The sequence below is a fragment of the Bombina bombina genome, chromosome 2 (assembly GCF_027579735.1).
Source record: "Bombina bombina isolate aBomBom1 chromosome 2, aBomBom1.pri, whole genome shotgun sequence".
NCBI lineage: Eukaryota > Metazoa > Chordata > Amphibia > Anura > Bombinatoridae > Bombina > Bombina bombina.
In genome coordinates, this window is record NC_069500.1 from 626,981,896 (window position 1) to 627,001,984 (window position 20,089).

General features: G+C 37.3%; 1 protein-coding gene across 1 annotated transcript in view; it reads right to left on the bottom strand.

Annotated features, from left to right (window-relative positions):
- Positions 1-20,089, bottom strand: part of PTPRD (protein tyrosine phosphatase receptor type D) — a 666,726-nt gene that overhangs the window by 143,959 nt on the left and 502,678 nt on the right. Inside the window, exon 24 of the mRNA XM_053702567.1 lies at positions 6,449-6,572. Within this exon, the coding sequence (XP_053558542.1) occupies positions 6,449-6,572 (124 nt within the window). The remainder of the gene's footprint in view (positions 1-6,448; positions 6,573-20,089) is intronic.

Sequence of the window (20,089 nt, forward strand, 5' to 3'; positions counted from 1 at the left end):
GGCAGCAGACTCTATTCACCTGCTGACCACAATTATGACGAGACCCAAGGGAGGCAGAAACGTACGTCTAGGGTTTGTTGTTTTCTCTTGTTCAGAGAAGAATTGCCGGGTATTTCGGCGCTGGACTGTCATTGGGCAGGATCAGACTGATATACTACAGGATATTTTTTCTCTGTAAAAAGGTGTGATGTGCAAAAAGAGGCTGCACCCTGAGTGGCACTGGCCTTGTGGACAAGCACGGAAGTTTTTCTAGCTTTTGTTCTGTTTCAGTGAGTGCATCTCTCAGTTCTCTTGTTTTTATGTAAAGTACTCTTAGGTCTCCCTAAGAGTAAAAGGGGGAAACCAGATATGGACTCCTTGCATGCATGCCCTAGAGATATGCAACTGCACCTCACTGACAAGGACCAAGGGAGGCCGAAACGTACGTCTGGGGTTTGTTGTTTTGTCTTATTCACAGAAGAATTGCCGGGTATTTCGGCGCTGGACTGTCATTGGGCAGGATCAGACTGATATACTACAGGATATTTTTTCTCTGTGAAAATGCATGATGTGCAAAAAGAGGCTGCACCCTGAGTGGAACTGGCCTTGTGGACAAGCACAGAAGTTTTTCTAGCTTTTGTTCTGTCTCAGTGAGTGCGTCTCTTAGTTCTCTTGTTTTTATGTAAAGTACTCTTAGGTCTCCCTAAGAGTAAAAGGGGGAAACCAGATATGGACTCTTTGCACACATGCCCTAGAGATATGCAACTGCACCTCACTAACGAGGACCAAAGGAGGCTGAAATGTACGTCTGGGGTTTGTTGTTTTGTCTTGTTCAGAGAAGAATTGCCTGGTATTTCGGCGCTGGACTGTCATTGGGCAGGATCAGACTGATATACTACACAATATTTTTTCTCTGTGAAAAGGCATGATGTGCAAAAAGAGACTGCACGTTGAGTGGCACTGGCCTTGTGGATAAGCTCGGAAGTTTTTCTAGCTTTTGTTCTGTCTCAGTGAGTGCGTCTCTCAGTTCTTTTGTTTTGATGCAAGTAGCAGGTCATTGTTGGATCTTAGGGGGTGAGGTAGAGTATATTTGTTGAGTAGTGAAGCCAGTTAGTGGGGAGTGGCATTGGTAAGGGCTTTGTAGATAAGGGTGAGAATTTTGAATTGAATTCTGCCGTGGATGGGGAACCAGTGAAGGGACTGGCAGAGAAGTGAGGCAGATACAGAGTGACGGGAAAGGTAGATTAACCTGGCAGAGGCATTTAGGATGGATTGAAGGGAGGAGAAAGGCCAGTGAGTAGGTTATTGCAGAAGCCATGTTGAGAAATTACAAGGGAGTGGATTAATTGCTTTGTGGTGTCAGCGCTCTGACAAAAGGGGCACATTTAGGAAATATTTCATAGCTGGTTGTGGCAGGATGAAGAGAGCAACTGGATGTGGAGGATGAAGGACAGGTTGGAGTTGTGTAACTCCAAGGCAGCAGACTTGGAGTGATGATGATGATGATGCCGTCGACGGTGATAGAGAAGTCAAAAATTGAAGCTAGAGGGGGATTCGATGGAGCTCAGTGTGATTTTATACAGTAAAATAGGACAAACTGAGTGGCAGTTGTTTTCTTTATATATTTATGGAAATCAATTTAAATGTGTATATATAAATGTAATAGTAATCACTGGACATAACAATAACAAATATTACTTTATTATACTAATATTTTGGAGTGCTAAAACACATTCTTCAGGCAAGTATTTATGTTTAATCTGTGCACTTATTTGGGTTTGTCTAAAGAAGGGAATTTTACACTCTGTGTAAGTATTGCAATAATAAAGAAGTATGTTAAATCCAGTGAGTGCCCGCTGTTATGGCTGGATTTGTAGTTTGTTGAGAGTATTACCCATTTTGCACTCACAGGCCAACTCTATAACTACCTAGAATGCGTTGAAATTTTTCACCCTGTATAACAAATTCTTAGTACTATTCTAGTTAGTGATCTTCAAGGGGGTAGTGTTAGGTTTTTTTAAGGAGGGATTCGGTGGGTTTTAGAGTAGGGTTGGGTGTGTGGGTGGTGGGTTTTAATGTTGAGGGGTATTGTATTTTTTTTTACAGGTGAAAGAGCTGATTACTTTGGGGCAATGCCCCGCAAAAGGCCCTTTTAAGGGCTATTTGTAATTTAGTATAGGGTAGGGAATTTTATTATTTTGGGGGCTTTTTTATTTTATTAGGGGAATTAGATTAGGTGTAATTAGTTTAAAATTCTTGTAATTCTTTTTTATTTTCTGTAATTTAGTGTTTTTTTTTCCCCGTAATTTAGTTTATTTAATTTAATTGTAATTAATTGTAGGTAGTTTAGGTAATTAGTTTAATTGTAGTGTAGTGTTAGGTGTAATTGTAACTTAGGTTAGGGTTTATTTTACAGGCACTTTTGTATTTATTTTAACTAGGGAGTTATTAAATAGTTAATAACTATTTAATAACTATTGTACCTAGTTAAAATAAATACAAAGTTGCCTGTAAAATAAATATAAATCCTAAGCTAGCTACAATGTAACTATTAGTTATATTGTAGCTATCTTACGGCTAGATTTAGAGTTTTGTCGGTAACGACCCGCGTATCTAACGCTGGCTTTTTTCTTGCCGCACCTTTAAAATAACTCTGGTATTGAGAGTCCACAGAATGGCTGCGTTAGGCTCCAAAAAAGGAGCGTAGAGCATATTTAACGCCACTGCAACTCTTGATACCAGAGTTGCTTACGGACGCGGCCAGCCTCAAAAACGTGCTTGTGCACGATTCCCCCATAGGAAACAATGGGGCTGTTTGAGCTGAAAAAAACCCTGCAAAAAAGCCGCGTTAAGCTCCTAACGCAGCCCCATTGTTTGCTATGGGGAAACACTTCCTACGTCTGCACCTAACACTCTAACATGTACCCCGAGTCTAAACACCCCTAACCTTACACTTATTAACCCCTAATCTGCCGACCCCGCTATCGCTGACCCCTGTATATTATTTTTAACCCCTAATCTGCCGCTCTGTAAACCGCCGCTACTTACATTATCCCTATGTACCCCTAATCTGCTGCCCCTAACACTGCCGACCCCTATATTATATTTATTAACCCCTAATCTGCCCCCCACAACGTCGCCTCCACCTGCCTACACTTATTAACCCCTAATCTGCCGAGCGGACCGCACCGCTATTATAATAAAGTTATTAACCCCTAATCCGCCTCACTAACCCTATAATAAATAGTATTAACCCCTAATCTGCCCTCCCTAACATCGCCGACACCTAACTTCAATTATTAACCCCTGATTAGAACAGCCAATAGAATGCGAGCTCAATCTGATTGGCTGATTGGATCAGCCAATCGGATTGAACTTGATTCTGATTGGCTGATTCCATCAGCCAATCAGAATATTCCTACCTTAATTCCGATTGGCTGATAGAATCCTATCAGCCAATCGGAATTCGAGGGACGCCATCTTGGATGACGTCATTTAAAGGAACCGTCATTCGTCGTTCAGTCGTCGGCCAGGATGGATGTTCCGCATCGGAGGTCTTCAGGATGCTGCCGCTCCGCTCCGGATGGATGACGATAGAAGATGCCTCTTGGATGAAGACTTCAATCGGATGGAAGACCTCTTCTTCCCCGCTTGGATGAAGACTTCTACCGGATGGAGGACCTCTTCTTGCTCCGCTTGGATGAAGAATTTGGCTCGGCTGGGTGAAGACGACTCAAGGTAGGGAGATCTTCAGGGGCTTAGTGTTAGGTTTATTTAAGGGGGGTTTGGGTTAGATTAGGGGTATGTGGGTGGTGGGTTGTAATGTTGGGGGGGGTATTGTATTTTATTTTTTACAGGCAAAAGAGCTGAACTTCTTGGGGAATGCCCCGCAAAGGGCCCTGTTCAGGGCTGGTAAGGTAAAAGAGCTTTGAACTTTAGTAATTTAGAATAGGGTAGGGCATTTTTTATTTTGGGGGGCTTTGTTATTTTATTAGGGGGCTTAGAGTAGGTGTAATTAGTTTAAAATTGTTGTAATATATTTCTAATGTTTGTAAATATTTTTTTATTTTTTGTAACTTAGTTCTTTTTTATTTTTTGTACTTTAGTTAGTTTATTTCATTGTATTTATTTGTAGGAATTGTATTTAATTTATTTATTGATAGTGTAGTGTTAGGTTTAATTGTAACTTAGGTTAGGATTTATTTTACAGGTAAATTTGTAATTATTTTAACTAGGTAACTATTAAATAGTTCTTAACTATTTAATAGATATTGTACCTGGTTAAAATAAATACAAAGTTACCTGTAAAATAAATATAAATCCTAAAATAGCTATAATATAATTATAATTTATATTGTAGCTATATTAGGATTTATTTTACAGGTAAGTATTTAGCTTTAAATAGGAATAATTTATTTAATAAGAGTTAATTAATTTCGTTAGATTTAAATTATATTTAACTTAGGGGGGTGTTAGTGTTAGGGTTAGACTTAGCTTTAGGGGTTAATACATTTATTAGAATAGCGGTGAGCTCCGGTCGGCAGATTATGGGTTAATAATTGAAGTTAGGTGTCGGCGATGTTAGGGAGGGCAGATTAGGGGTTAATATTATTTATTATAGGGTTAGTGAGGCGGATTAGGGGTTAATAACTTTATTATAATAGCGGTGCGGTCCAGTCGGCAGATTAGGGGTTAATAAGTGTAGGCAGGTGGAGGCGACGTTGAGGGCGGCAGATTAGGGGTTAATAAATATAATATAGGGGTCGGCGGTGTTAGGGGCAGCAGATTAGGGGTACATAGCTATAATGTAGGTGGCGGCGCTTTGCGGTCGGCAGATTAGGGGTTAATTATTGTAGGTAGCTGGCGGCGACGTTGTGGGGGGCAGGTTAGGGGTTAATAAATATAATATAGGGGTCGGCGGTGTTAGGGGCAGCAGATTAGGGGTACATAAGTATAACGTAGGTGGCGGTCGGCAGATTAGGGGTTAAAAAAATTAATCGAGTGGCGGCGATGTGGGGGGACCTCGGTTTAGGGGTACATAGGTAGTTTATGGGTGTTAGTGTACTTTAGAGTACAGTATTTAAGAGCTTTATGAACCGGCGTTAGCCCAGAAAGCTCTTAACTACTGACTTTTTTCTGCGGCTGGAGTTTTGTCGTTATATTTCTAACGCTCACTTCAGACACAACTCTAAATACCGGAGTTAGAAAGATCCCATTGAAAAGATAGGATACGCAAATGACGTAAGGGGATCTGCGGTATGGAAAAGTCGCGGCTGAAAAGTGAGCGTTAGACCCTTTTTTGACTGACTCCAAATACCGGCGGTAGCCTAAAACCAGCCTTAGGAGCCTCTAACGCTGGTTTTCACGGCTACCGCCAAACTCCAAATCTAGGCCTAAGGGTTTATTTTATAGGTAAGTATTTAGTTTTAAATATGAATAATTTATTTAATTGTAGTAAATTTATTTAGATGTATTTAAATTATATTTAAGTTAGGGGGTGTTAGGGTTAGGGTTAGAATTAGGTTTAGGGGTTAATAAATTTATTATAGTGGCGGCGACGTTGGCGGTGGCAGATTTTTATTATAGTGGCGGCGACGTTGGCGGTGTCAGATTAGGAGTTAATAAATTTAATATAGTTTCGCCGACGTTGGGGGGGGCAGATTAGCAGTTAATAAATATAATGTAGGTGTCGGCGATGTTGGGGGCAGTAGATTAGGGGTTCATAAGTATAATGTAGATGGCGGCGGTGTCCGGAGTGGCAGATTAGGGATTAATAATATAATGCAGGTGTCAGCGATAGCGGGGGTGGCAGATTAAGGGTTAATAAGTGTAAGATTAGGGGTGTTTAGACTTGGGGTTCATGTTAGGGTGTTAGGTGCAGACATAAAATTAATTTCCCTATAGGAAACAATGGGGCTGCGGTAGGAGCTGAATGCTGCTTTTTTGCAGGTGTTTTTTTTCAGCCAGCTCAGCCACATTGTTTCCTATGGGGAAATCGTGCACAAGCACATTTAGCCAGCTTACCACTACCGTAAGCAACGCTGGTATTACAGTGAGATGTGGAGCTAAATTTTGCTCAACGCTCACTTTTCTGAGGCTAACGCCGGCTTGAAGAAAACTCGTAATGCCAGCGTTAGCTTAAGTGAGCGGTAAGAAAAAATGCTCGTTAGCCCCGCACAGCCTTACCGACAAAAACTCGTAATCTAGGCGATGGTGTCTTTATGATTCTTTTATATATATATATATATATATATAGGTTTATATGTGTGTACATATGTATTTATGTATATATATATATGACCCTTTTTCTGGTCAACCATAAAATAGTTTTCAACGACTCATTCTACAAATAGACATAAAACATAATATGTAGAACTCTGCTCAAATTACATTTTTTATGGAAGGCAAAGTAAGACAGCTGCTCATAATGTTAAACCATTCGTTAGTGATGGAAATAGAATCTGCTTACCTTCAATTGCTGAAAGTAAAACTCTTGAGTGATCATATGCAATTACATTTGCATATCTATTCTTTGGTTTATTAACTTCCAGGTTAGAGTGCTCCCATGTGAATTGTTGTCCTGGATCAATAGACTGTAAATGAAACAAACAAGAGAAAACATTAGGTCAGTAAAGGCTCTGCTGTTTAAATGCTTTCACGTCTTTTTATTTTGCAGTAAGGTACAAAATATAGTTACATTTAATGAATTGTTTGGTGTTCTTAAAATTGCTCCACCAGCACGTATAACCTCAGCAACAATTCCGTCTTTAGCATTACTTAAAGAAACACATGGCATGATACCCTATTGTTTCAAACCTCATCAATTCATGTTATTTTATTAATCCCTTTCACTCATTCATAGAAAGATGACAAACCACTGTTACCGATAATAACATACGAGCTACAGAAGGCTTGAGTGGAATAATATTGGAAAATAATCATTTGTTTCTTAAAGACTCTGAGTGCATAGAACCCAATTGAATATTTCTACCCCAGGTCTAGGACACACATTTCTACATGGATTTGTTGGCTTGGTTTATGTAAAATATTTCAGACTACACATAGAAAACTATATGCTGTTTAAGCTATGCATCTTTTATTATGTGTGTGTTTTTAGGTTCTATGAAATGTGTTCATCTATCAATATATTAAACTCTCAAAACAAACAGTGTTAATTTTGAGGGCAAATTTCAATTTAGTCTTAGTCATAGGGGCCGATTTAACACGTCTTCAGGCTCGCCGAAATTAGGAGTTAGGAAGCAGCGGTCTTAAGACCGCTGCTCCTTAACTAGTCCTCCTGCACTGAGCGGCAGACAGCAATCAACCCGATCCTATACGATCGGGTTTACTGACACCCCCTGCTAGCGGCCGATTGGCAGTGTATCTGCAGGGGGTGGCAATGCACAAGCAGTTCACCAGAACTGCTTGTGCAATGTTAAATGCTGACAGTGTATGCTGTCGGAATTCAGCGATGTCGGGCGTACATGATTGCTGCAGCGTATCATGTCCGTCTGACAGATGGTAAATCGGCCCCAATGTCTTTTAACTAAAATGCCATTTTAGTTTTAGTCGCATTTTAGTGATCTAATTATTTTAGTTTTAGTTGTATTTTAGTCTGCTTAATCTCCACTAGATTTTAGTTGACTAAATCTCCCATAGATTTTAGTTGACAAAAATCTAAGGGGTTTAGTTAAAGTGTAATGTTTAAGCATTTCTCTATCATTTCCAAACTCATTAAATACTCAAGGAGTACAACATAGAGTAAACATCTAATAACCTGTTATTTTTATGGTATTAAAGGGACATTATACACTAGATTTTTCTTTGCATAAATGTTTTGTAGATGATCCATTTATTTAGCCTATACAGTTTGTTTTTTAAAAATGTATAATTTTTCTTATTTTATATAACATTGCACTGATTTTAAGACTACTAACCAAGCCCCAAACTTTTAAAGTATACTGATGTATTCCTACTCCCGCTTTCTTCTGTTTGTGTAAACAGTCTTTTCATTTGCAGAAGAAGGGGGAGGGGGGAAAGTCTGGGGTTTTTTTTTGCTTACACCCACTTTCAGTGGGTTTTCCTGCTAACTTTTTTAACAGAGCTAAACTGGGACCTTCTATGTAAGTTTTTTAATGTTTTATACAGGATTTTTATATCAGTATCTGTGCATATTATTCTTTACAGTAGTATCTATTACATGCAGCTATATAACATTTGGTGTATTATTCTTTATAGTAGTATCTATTACATGCAGCTATATAACATTTGGTGTATTATTCTTTATAGTAGTGTCTATTACATGCAGCTATATAACATTTGGTGTATTATTCTTTATAGTAGTGTCTATTACATGCAGCTATATAACATTTGGTGTATTATTCTTTATAGTAGTGTCTATTACATGCAGCTATATAACATTTGGTGTATTATTCTTTATAGTAGTGTCTATTACATGCAGCTATATAACATTTGGTGTATTATTCTTTATAGTAGTGTCTATTACATGCAGCTATATAACATTTGGTGTATTATTCTTTATAGTAGTGTCTATTACATGCAGCTATATAACATTTGGTGTATTATTCTTTATAGTAGTGTCCATTACATGCAGCTATATAACATTTGGTGTATTATTCTTTATAGTAGTGTCTATTACATGCAGCTATATAACATTTGGTGTATACTGTCCCTTTAAGGTTTAAACATGCAATACAGGCACAGATTTAGCCGTGTGATATATAAAGTCTTTATTAAAACAAATACGATCGGGCTGATTGACACCCCCTGCTAGCAATACATGCAATACAGATTTAACTGTTGTGGTATACAACAAGTCTTTATTTATCTTAAAATTAAAAAAAAAAAAACAAGTTTAGTAAATAAACAAGAAGATAGCCTTTTACAAAATTAGATATGGATTGATTATTCACCTTGCATAAAGTGTTAATTTTGACAGCAAATTTTGATTTTGTTTTAATCATGGGGGCCTATTTATTATCTGTCTGTCCGACATGATCCGATCAGCGGATCAGGTCCGACAGACCTCGCTGAATGTGGAGAGCAATACGCTCTCTGCATTCAGCATTGCACCAGCAGCTCTTGTGAACTGCTGGTGCAATGTCGCACCCTGTAGATTCGCGGCCAAACGACCGCTAGCAGATGGGTTTCAATCAACCCGATCGTATTCGATCGGGTTGAATTGCAGTGATGTCTGTCTGCCTCCTCAGAGCAGGTGGACAGGTTATGGAGCAGCAGTCTTTAGACTGCTGCTTCATAACTGATGATTCTGGTGAGTCTGAAGGCTCGCCAGAAACACGGCCCTCAAGCTCCGTATGGAGCTTGATAGATAGGCCCCATAGTCTTTTGACTAAAATGTCATTAGGGGCATATTTAACAATGTGCGAGCGGATATGATACGAAGTATCTTTAGACCGCTGCTTCATCACTTCTTGATAACTTCTGTTCCATACGGAGCTTGATAAATATGCCCCATAGTCTTTCGACTAAAATGCTTTTTTAGTTTTAGTCGTATTTTAGTCATCAGAATTGTTTTAGTCGACAAAATTAACACTGAACACAAAATACTGATTATTAAGTGTTAATTTTATCTGTCTGTAGTTTCAGTTCACACAAAAAAATGCAGCAACAAAAAAAACCTGGGAATTCCAGGTTTCTGTTGTCTCTTTGGAGAAGTATGTGTACTTATGCAAATGCTCTTAATTTAAAGAGACATAAAAAACTATTTGTTTCATGATTCAGATAGAACATAACATTTTAAACAACGTTCCATTGTACTCTATTATCACATTTTTACCATGTGAACGCTATCTATCTAGATAGCTCTTCAACAAAGAATAACATGAGAACAAAGAAAATTTGATAAGAGAAGTAAAATGGAAACTTTTTAAAAATTAAGTATTCTCTGGGGTCAATTTATTAAGCTCCGTATGGAGCTTGATGCCCCGTGTTTCTAACGACTGCTGCTCCATAACCTGTCCGCCTGCTCTGAGGCGGCGGACAGAAATCAACCCGATCTAATATGATTGGGTTGATTGACACCCCCTGCTAGTGGCCTATTGTTGTGAATCTGCAGGGGGTGGTATTGCGCCAGCAGTTCACAAGAATCGATGTGCAGTGGACATGATACGCTACATTGTATCATGTCCGCTCGCACATTAATAAATTGACCCCTCTATCTCAATCATGAATAAAAAAAAATCAAGTCCCATTGAGATCAGAAGGTTCATAAAGGGACATTATATGCTAGATTTTTCTTTGCATAAATGTTTTGTAGATGATCCATTTATATAGCCCATATGGTGTATTTTTGTAAAAATGCATAGTTTTGCTTATTTTTCAAAAAAATTGTGCTGATTTTCTGATCCCTAACCAAGCCCCAAATTTTTAGAGGTATACTGATGTATACAGACTTCAGACTGCTACTGTTTGTATAATGGGTCTTTTCATATGCAGGGGAGGTTCTGCTATCGGCCCCTTTCAGTGGCTATCTCAGGTTTATCGTATTAACATTTTAAATTGTGAGCTTCTAAGTAAGTTTTTAAAAGGTTTTATACTGGATTTTTAGATCAGTATTTGTGCATATTATTTTTTATAGTAGTGTTTATTACCTGCAGTTAAATGAAAATTGGTGTATACTGCCCCTTTAATATTTGGGTTAATAAGAATTTAAGTTTTGAATTTAAATTAACCAATACTTTCTCAGGATTTTTCCATCTCAGTGAGAACTCTATGGTTTTTTTTTGTAATTTAAAAGCCGTATTTATAAAAAAAATGTATAAATATACATGACAAATTAAAATTTGTATTTAAATATAGCCAGCTAAGGTTTCTCAAGCCAATAATTGTCTGCATATAAGTCAAGCAGAAAACCAACCACTCTACATAAGTTGCAAATATTTTTGCAATGTTTGGTCATTACTGTATTAGTTCTAACACGACTATTAAAATAAAAAAAGAATTAAAAAAATTAATTTCTGTAGTATGTTTAACTCTACGAATTTCAAAACATGAATAAGGTACTGACTGATCTTCTGAGCAAACAAGATGCTTGATAAATCTTCAGTATGGTACAGAAGCGCACTGTTAGTCCATCATAGACACAGGGAAAATGTGTTCTCAAGCAAATTACTCTTTGGTGTTGACAAATAAGCATGGGAAAGCAACAAGAAAAGAAGGAAACAATTATATACATTACATTTTATTATGTTTAAACGATGTAAATATAAATTAAAGTCTTTTTTTTATTATTTATGCATTAGAAAATAATCACTGCTTTGCAAAAGTTATGCAAATTAAACATGTTAAAAGCATCCACTGATCTTGAAAAAGGCTCACTTAGAGCTCAAATGCTTAGATGAGTTTGATATTTGAAGTTTCATTACATTTTAAAATTAAGGTTATCTAAGCAGGCTTAAACAGAGCACTATTATTTTTCCTGCTATCTGCAGTTAGTGTGTCTATATACACTAAAGGAAACTTTTTTAAGTGGGACTAGGGTTTGAAATTTCATGGATTGCACCCCAGACCCTATGGAGGTCATCAAAAACTACAATCTTCATATTCAAATTAAAGGAAAAACTGGTAAAATCAGTAAATAATGTAAGTGTGTTGTAAACTATTTTTCAATATGTAAAATTTAACATTTTGGGCAAGTAGCACGCTATCAATTTCTTTTCACTTTCGTGCTAACTGCACTTAAAGTATACTTTTAACGTAGGAGGGTTAGTGCGCCTATTAGAAGTTGGAAGTAAAAAGTGTTAGTGCAAGAGTGAAACCCTATGCATGCTAACTTCAGGACTTTGGATATTGTGACCACCTTAACTTCTTAAAGGGACACTGAACCCAAATTGTTTCTTTCGTGATTCAGATAGAGCAGGCAATTTTAAGCAACTTTCTAATTTACTCCTATTATCAATTTTTCTTCATTCTCTTGCTATGTTTATTTGAAATGCATGAATGTAAGTTTAGATGCCGGCCCATTTTTGGTGAACAACCTGGGTTGTTCTTGCTGATTGGTGCATAAATTCATGCACCAATAAAAAAGTGCTGTCCAGAGTACTTAACCAAAAAAAGCTTAGATGCCTTCTTTTTCAAATAAAGATAGCAAGAGAACAAAGAAAATTTGATAATAGGAGTAAATTAGAAAGTTGCTTAAAATTGTCTGCTCTATCTGAATCACGAAAGAAACAATTTGGTTTCAGTGTCCCTTTAAGAATTTAAGGTGGTCACAATATCCAAATTCCTGAAGTTAGCATGCATCGGGTTTCACTCTTGCGCTAACTTTTACTTTCAACTTAAAATTTGGGTTCAGTGTCCCTTTAACTCTTGCTTCCTAACCCGACACCGTGTAAGACCTAAAGTGCTAAATTCAAAAGTATTTAAGAATATTTTATATTCCAATGTTCTTCACAAAGAAGAAAATGTTATTTTTATTTTTTAAATATATATTTATATTTTTGCAAAAATATATATCTATACCTATATATCTATATTAATATATAAACATATATTTTAAAATGCTAAGAACATTTTCTTCTAAGTGAAGAAGATTGTAATGTAAAATATTTACAATAAATACATAGTAAAACACATTATAAAAAATAAAAATTGATTAACAATTTTTTTTTTTTAATTTTGGGTTATTTTAACTGGAAAGGTCTCCAAAGTGAATATATACACTGTGGGGACACTTTATAAGGTACAGCTACCTAGTAGCGTGTTGAGTCTCCATTAGCCTTCAAAACAACCTGAATTCATCTAGGCATGGATTCAACAAGATGCTGAAAACATTGTGGAGGTATAGTGTACCATGCAGACATGAGTGTGTCATGCAACTCCTGGAGATTCAACGGAGGTGTAGGCCTGCAGCGAATAGCCATTTCCAGCTCATCCCAAAGATGTTCAATAGGATTGAGATCTGGGGACTGAGCAGGCCACTGCAGCAAAGAAAAGTCATTGTCATGTGTCAGAAATCATCCCATAGTGATGCAGGTTTGTGCACAGGCGCATTATCCTGCTAGAAGTAACCATCTGCCTGAGGATAAACTGTCAACAAGAAAGGATGCACTTGATCAGCAACAATGTGTATGCATGCTGTGGCATTCAGGCATGAATCTAGGGGTATCAATGGACCCAACATGTGCTAGGAAAACATTTGCCAAACCATAACACTGCCCCATGACCTTTCACAATTTTCCTCAAACATGATGGTTCCATGGATTTATGCTGTTTTTGCCAAATTTGGAGCCTGTCATCAACATAACGCACAAGGAACTTTGACTCGTCAGACCAAGCAACCTTTTTTCCAGTCTTTGATGGTCTAGTGCTGCTTTTGTTGTGCCCACAGAAGGTGTGTTCTCTTGTTCTTCTCTGATAACAATGGCACCCGATGTGGCCGCTGTCTGTTGTAGCCCATTTGCGACAAGGTGCGCCTAGTGGTGCGTTGCAATAACTTTTTCTCCGCACTAAGGTTGCATTTTGATGTGATGTGGCCTGTCTGTTTGTTTGCACAAGTCTAGCCATCCTCCTCTGACCTCTCTAATCAAGGAGCATTTTCTTTCACAGGACTTCTGCTGACTGGATGTTTTTTGTTCATTGCACCATTCTCAATACAGTACACCCTTGAAATTGTAGTACTTGAAAAGTTCAGGAGTATTACAGTTTCAGATACACTTCTTCCTGTACAACTTGCACCTACTATCATGCCACATTCAAATTCCATTAGATCACTATGCTCTTCCCCATTCTTGTAGCGGTTTGTACGCTTAACTGAAAGTAGGAAGGTTGTTATGCTGTATTTATACTAAAACTGTGGCCACGTGACGTGCAACATAGTGGAACGAACCATTTGTGTGCACAGCAGGGCTGTACCTAATAAAGTGGCTGCACAGTGTGTGTAATATACACACCCATACACATATTTAGACACACACATTTTATATATATATATATATATATATATATATATATTCTAGCCCAGTCCACCTTGTACCATACCTTATCCCTTTTAACCCTTATAAAACATTTTTAGTATATTTATATTATATATTTATATTAATCATTCAAGACAGTGTATATATGAGGGTTACACTTTTTTTTAATGTATTTCTGATATGTTTGGTGAACTTTTTTTTTTTACACTTGCACTTTACGCAAAGGGGTATATGTACCATGGTGCAGACAGACATGATCCGCTATAGCGAATATTGTCCGCCGCACATTGATAAATGCTGACACCATACGCTGTTGGCATTTATCATTGCATCAGCAGTTCTTGTGAACTGCTGGTGCAATACCGCCCCCTGCAGATTTGCGGCCAATCCCAGGGTGTGTCAGTCAACCCGATCGTATTTGATCGGGCTGATTGCTGTCCGCCACCTCAGACCGCTGCTTCTTAACTTCTGCTTCAGGCAGAACTGAAGCGGAGTGGGTCGGAAGCAGCATCTGCTGCTTAATAAATCGACCCCAGTGTCTTCGCTTGCGCTAACATGAAGAGCACAAATTTTGTTTGCACTCGAGAGCACCCATTTACTTTTAACTTGTAATACACGTGCAAGTTAGTGCAGTCACGATATTGCTTATCGTGACCTGCTCTATCTTTAGCTCCACTTGTAATCTAGCTGTTTATTGATAATTAAATTATGAGTTCAATGTCCATTTACTGGGGCATTTTATAGACACAATAGATGTTTAAAAATAACCAAAGATGCTTTAACACGAATAATGAAAATAATTCTGAAGTTAACTGGTAGAATGAAAATGAAAATTTTGTAGAAACAATTGTAAGATCCCCTGATCACACATTATGCATGCAGGCAACATCCTGTAAAAATACTGCATAACATACATATAAAAGGGCAAATACTTTGGATTAACCCAAGTTAGAGAATTCACCTTATTGTACACCATATCAGATATTATTTATTAGATTCAACTTTAATTGTCATCTCTCAGACTGCATGCTGACAATGCTAAAAGACTGCTTTCCATACTCAGCAACTTCCCATTCAATTGTAATTAAAATGATTTTGCTGATGTCTATACATTTGCAAAATATTTCTTTTCATTTCTTTTTTTAGTACAAATGCACTATTCATACTGCTTCAGATATAAAGACATTAATTTATAAAAGCATTTATATTGCTAAAATGTCTGTATGAGGTCAATAATATTAATCATAATTGGTAAAAAGTAATTACAGAAGCAATGCAAACAAAACAGAACATAATAAAAAAAAGGGCATACTAATGAGGAGTGTAGCAGCAAACTGGAATTCTGAACAGGAGCAAAGCATCATAATATATATCTAGGACCGTGGGCCCCCCACCCCATGCAATTTCGCTCTCCACCCCAACATCCCAAAAAACAACTAAATCAATTTATTTTATAAAAAAAAATTAGCCCAGCATCATCCACTTCTGGGCTAATCATTTTTTAAAAAAATGAAATAAATTGCATAATGTGAAATTGGACCTAAGCAGTGCTAATAAGTAAATAAATATATAAATTCCTCCACTGTGGATTCATGTAATATGCTTTTAAATGTGATTGTGGTGTGAGGTTAGCTGGTTAAAGAGATTTAGGGCAGCCAACAGGAGCAAAGCAAGGTAAAGACTGAGGAGGAAGCATGGAGGTGCAGACAAATATAAGTTTACTGACTGGAACAGCAGAACTACTATGGGGAGCTGTAAAATCTGAGACAGAGAGAAAACAAAAGCTATAAAAATAAATCTTACATTAATGTGTGAAGTATCAGCATGACACTATACATCAGCCACAGCAGCACATGTCTCTTCTTTGCTAGGAACAAGTTCCCTCTCACCCTGTACTAGACAATGCTGCATGGGGAGGGGCATGTGTGCACTCACTTATTCTTCCCACTGGCACCTTTCTACAAAGCACTGTTCCCCTAACAAACTTCAGTTAGTTGATCTTAGGGCCACAGCAGAAAGAGCATGGCTAAGGGGCCCAGCAGACTGGATGCTGTCCAACCAAGGCTGCATGGATACATTGTGAGACAAGTTACACAGCCTCAATACTGAAGAGAGCAGTGTGTGCAACTGCACAGATGCTCAAATCCTCACATACCTGCCGCTCCAGCTTTCTGCTGCATGCGCCTACAGTCAGCCCTACCCAGAAACAATCCCCACCATCAGAGCAGTTACCTGGTAACAGTGGTAACCCCAGCAGAATCTTTTCTGATGCAGTGGGAATGGCTGGATGCCGAGTTAGGGCTTTGCATTCAGTGCTGCACAGTGCACCTCTAAAACAGCACATGGCAATAGCTTGGCATGTCACATGACACCGGCACAGTCTAGCACAGTTTTTCACAAATAAATATAAGCAGAGAACTTTTGACTGTGACAGTATTAGGACTGACTGTGTTCCCCATGTAACATCAGCAGTCTGGTATGAACCAAACAAAAAAATGTTTTTTATTTTTTTAGGACTCTTGGGCCCCTCAACAAAGACTGGGCCCTGGGCAGCTGCCCCTTTTGCCCTGTGTTAAAGACGGCCCTGTATATATGTATCCATCTAACCATCTATCTATCTATCTATAATCTATCTAACCACCTATCTATCTATCTATGTATCTATCTATCTATCTAAACCAACCATCTATCTATCGATCTATCATCTATCTCTCTTTCTCTCTCTCTCTCTTTCTCTCTCTCTAACCATCTATCAATCAATCTAGCTATCTCTCTCTTTCTCTCTCTCATCATCTATCGTTTTCCAAACACTGTGGGATACAATTAACACACTTTGGGTCAAATTACAAGTAGAACGCTAACAGTCACTCAAGAGCGAAAAGGGGTTTATCGCTGGTGTTTGCACGTCGGGTTTATCACTCACATTACAAGTTGAAAGTAAACGCGATCGCTTGAACGCAATTGAAGTTAAAACATGCCAGAATAGCATGTCCTCAGAACTATGGTTAACTGTTATGTGAAACAAAAAAGTGTCACAAACCACAACAAAAATACATTACAAAGTATAGTTACACTCATAATAACACCATCTAATAATAAGTTGTTTTTTTTTAAATATTGCACAAAGTGGTCTCAGGTGTTAGAAAAGAAAGGCAGGCAAAGGGCTTTAACATAGAGTTACATGCATATACATGTCTAAATTTGAATAAGTAATTTCATTACTTCTAAGTTTTACAGTAGGGTATTTGCTCTTATGTAAAATTAAAAATGATCATTTTGTAGATATACTATATTAAAAATTAAAAATAAAACGGAACTCAATGCAACAAAAGTCAGTGCACCTTTTATTACTGAGATTCAAAACTTTTATTTTTTTAATATTTTGTATGTCCACTACATTTCTCCAACCCTTTGAGTGCTAAGCACTTTCCCACCTGGGTGCTAAGCTGTTTAAAGGTTTTTTTTTTATTTTTTTAAATATTTTTTTTTTCAGATCCCCCAGACTTACACTATTGGAAAGCTTAGGTCTTGGGGGTCTGTAGCTGCTTAGATGCCTGAGATACAGGCTGCTAAGCAGCATGCCCCCTTTTCCTATTCTTAACATTGTAATTTTTAAATAAAGTTGCGCGGTGACTTCATCACGTCATTGCGCGGTGACTTCATCACGTCATTGCGCGGTGACTTCATCACGTCATTGCGCGGTGACGTCATCATGTCATTGCGCGTGACGTCACCACGCATAACGTGAAGCCCTGGTGATGCCTGTCACTATACAGGCCCGATCGCCGGGGTAGGAGCAGGTGGGCACCCTCAGATCTCCCTCAAAGTGGGAGAGTGATAGTGATGGCTCTGAGCCGTCATTAACACCTGAGTGGGAAACTCTGCGACGGCTCAGATCCGTCGTTAGCACTGAAAGGGTTAAAATACCCACCAAAGGTGTTCTATTGGATTCAAGTCAGACATTCTTGGCCAGGTCATATTTTTACTCTTTTTTTTCTTTAGAAACTCTTTTGTGATTTTGGCAGTGTGCTTTGGAAAGTTATCATGCTAGAATATTTCTCTTCTGTCAAGCTTCTGGAGACTGGGAGTCATCTTGTCAGCCAGTATTTTGGTAAATCCCAGGCATTCATGGTGCCATCTCTAAATGTCATCTCCCCAACACCTTTTGCACTCATGCAGCCCCATATTATCACACTCACACCTTCAGGCTTCACTGTTGGGACCCTTTTCCTGCTGTTTGGCAAAGTTTAATCGTGAAGTTTTGTGCCGAAGAGCAAGCAAGGGTTTTTTCCATAGAGGTTGACATTATGCAATGTTGCACTGCCTAAGCTGTCACAAAAACTCAAATTTACATTGATAACCCCTGAGTCAATTCTGAAGCAATTTCCCATCTGTTTTTCAGAGCTAGATTGTGCAAGTAGCACACTGTCCGTGGCATCATTTTTGGACAGTCACTGTGGCTCTGATTAGCTGTACTATGTCTCTTTTAATAACTCCTGATTACTGCTGCAACTGTGTTTCAAATGATTTTTAGTTGGTCACCAATTTTTCTCTATCTTTTTCCATCTTTGTGAAGTCTCACAAACAGATTTTTCAATTCTTCTGCCAATTATTTTCCATTTGAATCCATGATACAGACTTGCAGATAGACACAGCCCATAGGTCCAAAAAGGAACAAGTTCTGAAGTTCACGTGTCATTTTATATGTTCATGTTCATGCAATTAGGTTAATTGGAAATCATAGGTGTACTCATTTTTCTAATTAGTGTGCCAGTGATCACAGATGTATTCACTTTTGTTTAATTGAGTATGTGTCTTTCCTTCACGGCCAAAAAAATGCATAGAGAGATAAACAACTAAGCTAAAATGCATCTTTCTAAAATTATTTGAGTGACCCTACAAGACTTCTTAGAACATTTCACAAGAGCAGAGAGCTTTACATTGGAAGTTAAATTAATGCTCTATTTCTGTTACTGGAAAGGTTAAATATCTGGTGTGTGTATTTGTGTGTGGTTGGGTAGATCACATCACACAAAGATATGATGAAAATAAGTATATATATATAGATATAGATATATATATATATATATATATAGATATTATATATATATATATATATATATATATATATATATATATATATATATATATATATATATATATATATAGTATATTTTACTTCTGGGATGAAATCTTACATAGCACACATTAGACCCCAATAATTCTGTGGTTAAACCGACAATGTATTTAGGGAAGTAGCTAATAATAGTTTGTTCAAAGCAGCAGCAGGAAAACGTTTTCAATTGTGCAGGTTTCTCTCTCTCACCTGCTACTGAAAGGTTGATTTCTGCTTCTTCCTCTTGTTTACATGACTTTACTATAGCTAGTAATCCAGCAGGTAAAATAGATAATTCAGAACACATTAAATAAGTTTAAAAAAATACCTGTTTTTTTCTACAAAATTCACCCTTACAATTTATAGAGATTTTTGTATAATCTTTTCTGAAGGATTAGAATATATCCCTATATATTTCACATTACAATATAATTAGGATACATTCAAAATAGCCCACAGGGCGCTTAATTTTAACGAATACAATTTACAAGTTGACAACTTAATTTCATTTACTGCTACGCTGATGTAGCAAATCATATTAACACTAGCACCTAATAATTCTATTGATTTGTTCTTTTTCAGTGTGATACCGTTTTAGAATCAAAAGCTCACAAATAACTTATAATTTCTCGTTTAACTTGACACATTTCTTTTGGATTTGTGCAGCCGGCAAAAAACAATGTGCTTGACACTTTTCACAGAAATTCTTCCATGCTGTGATAACAATTATTTCTATTGGCTAGCCGAGTCTGGTTGTTTTTAATCAATTACCATAGACACAATTTCTTAATTAATATGTAAATACTTTATATTATTATGAAGATTTGTTAAATGCTAAAAAAAAAAATGTTGGCATAATAAATGCACATAAGAAAATGTTTTAAAAAAATAAACATGAATAGGGAAACATTTTGATAACTGGCTATTTTTTTAATTTTATACATTTGTTTTATTCAACTAAATGTCACTTTTTGCATTATTGAATTGCAACAGTTGAATTAACTCTAGAGAAAACAATTATTTATGGTATGGTATGGTA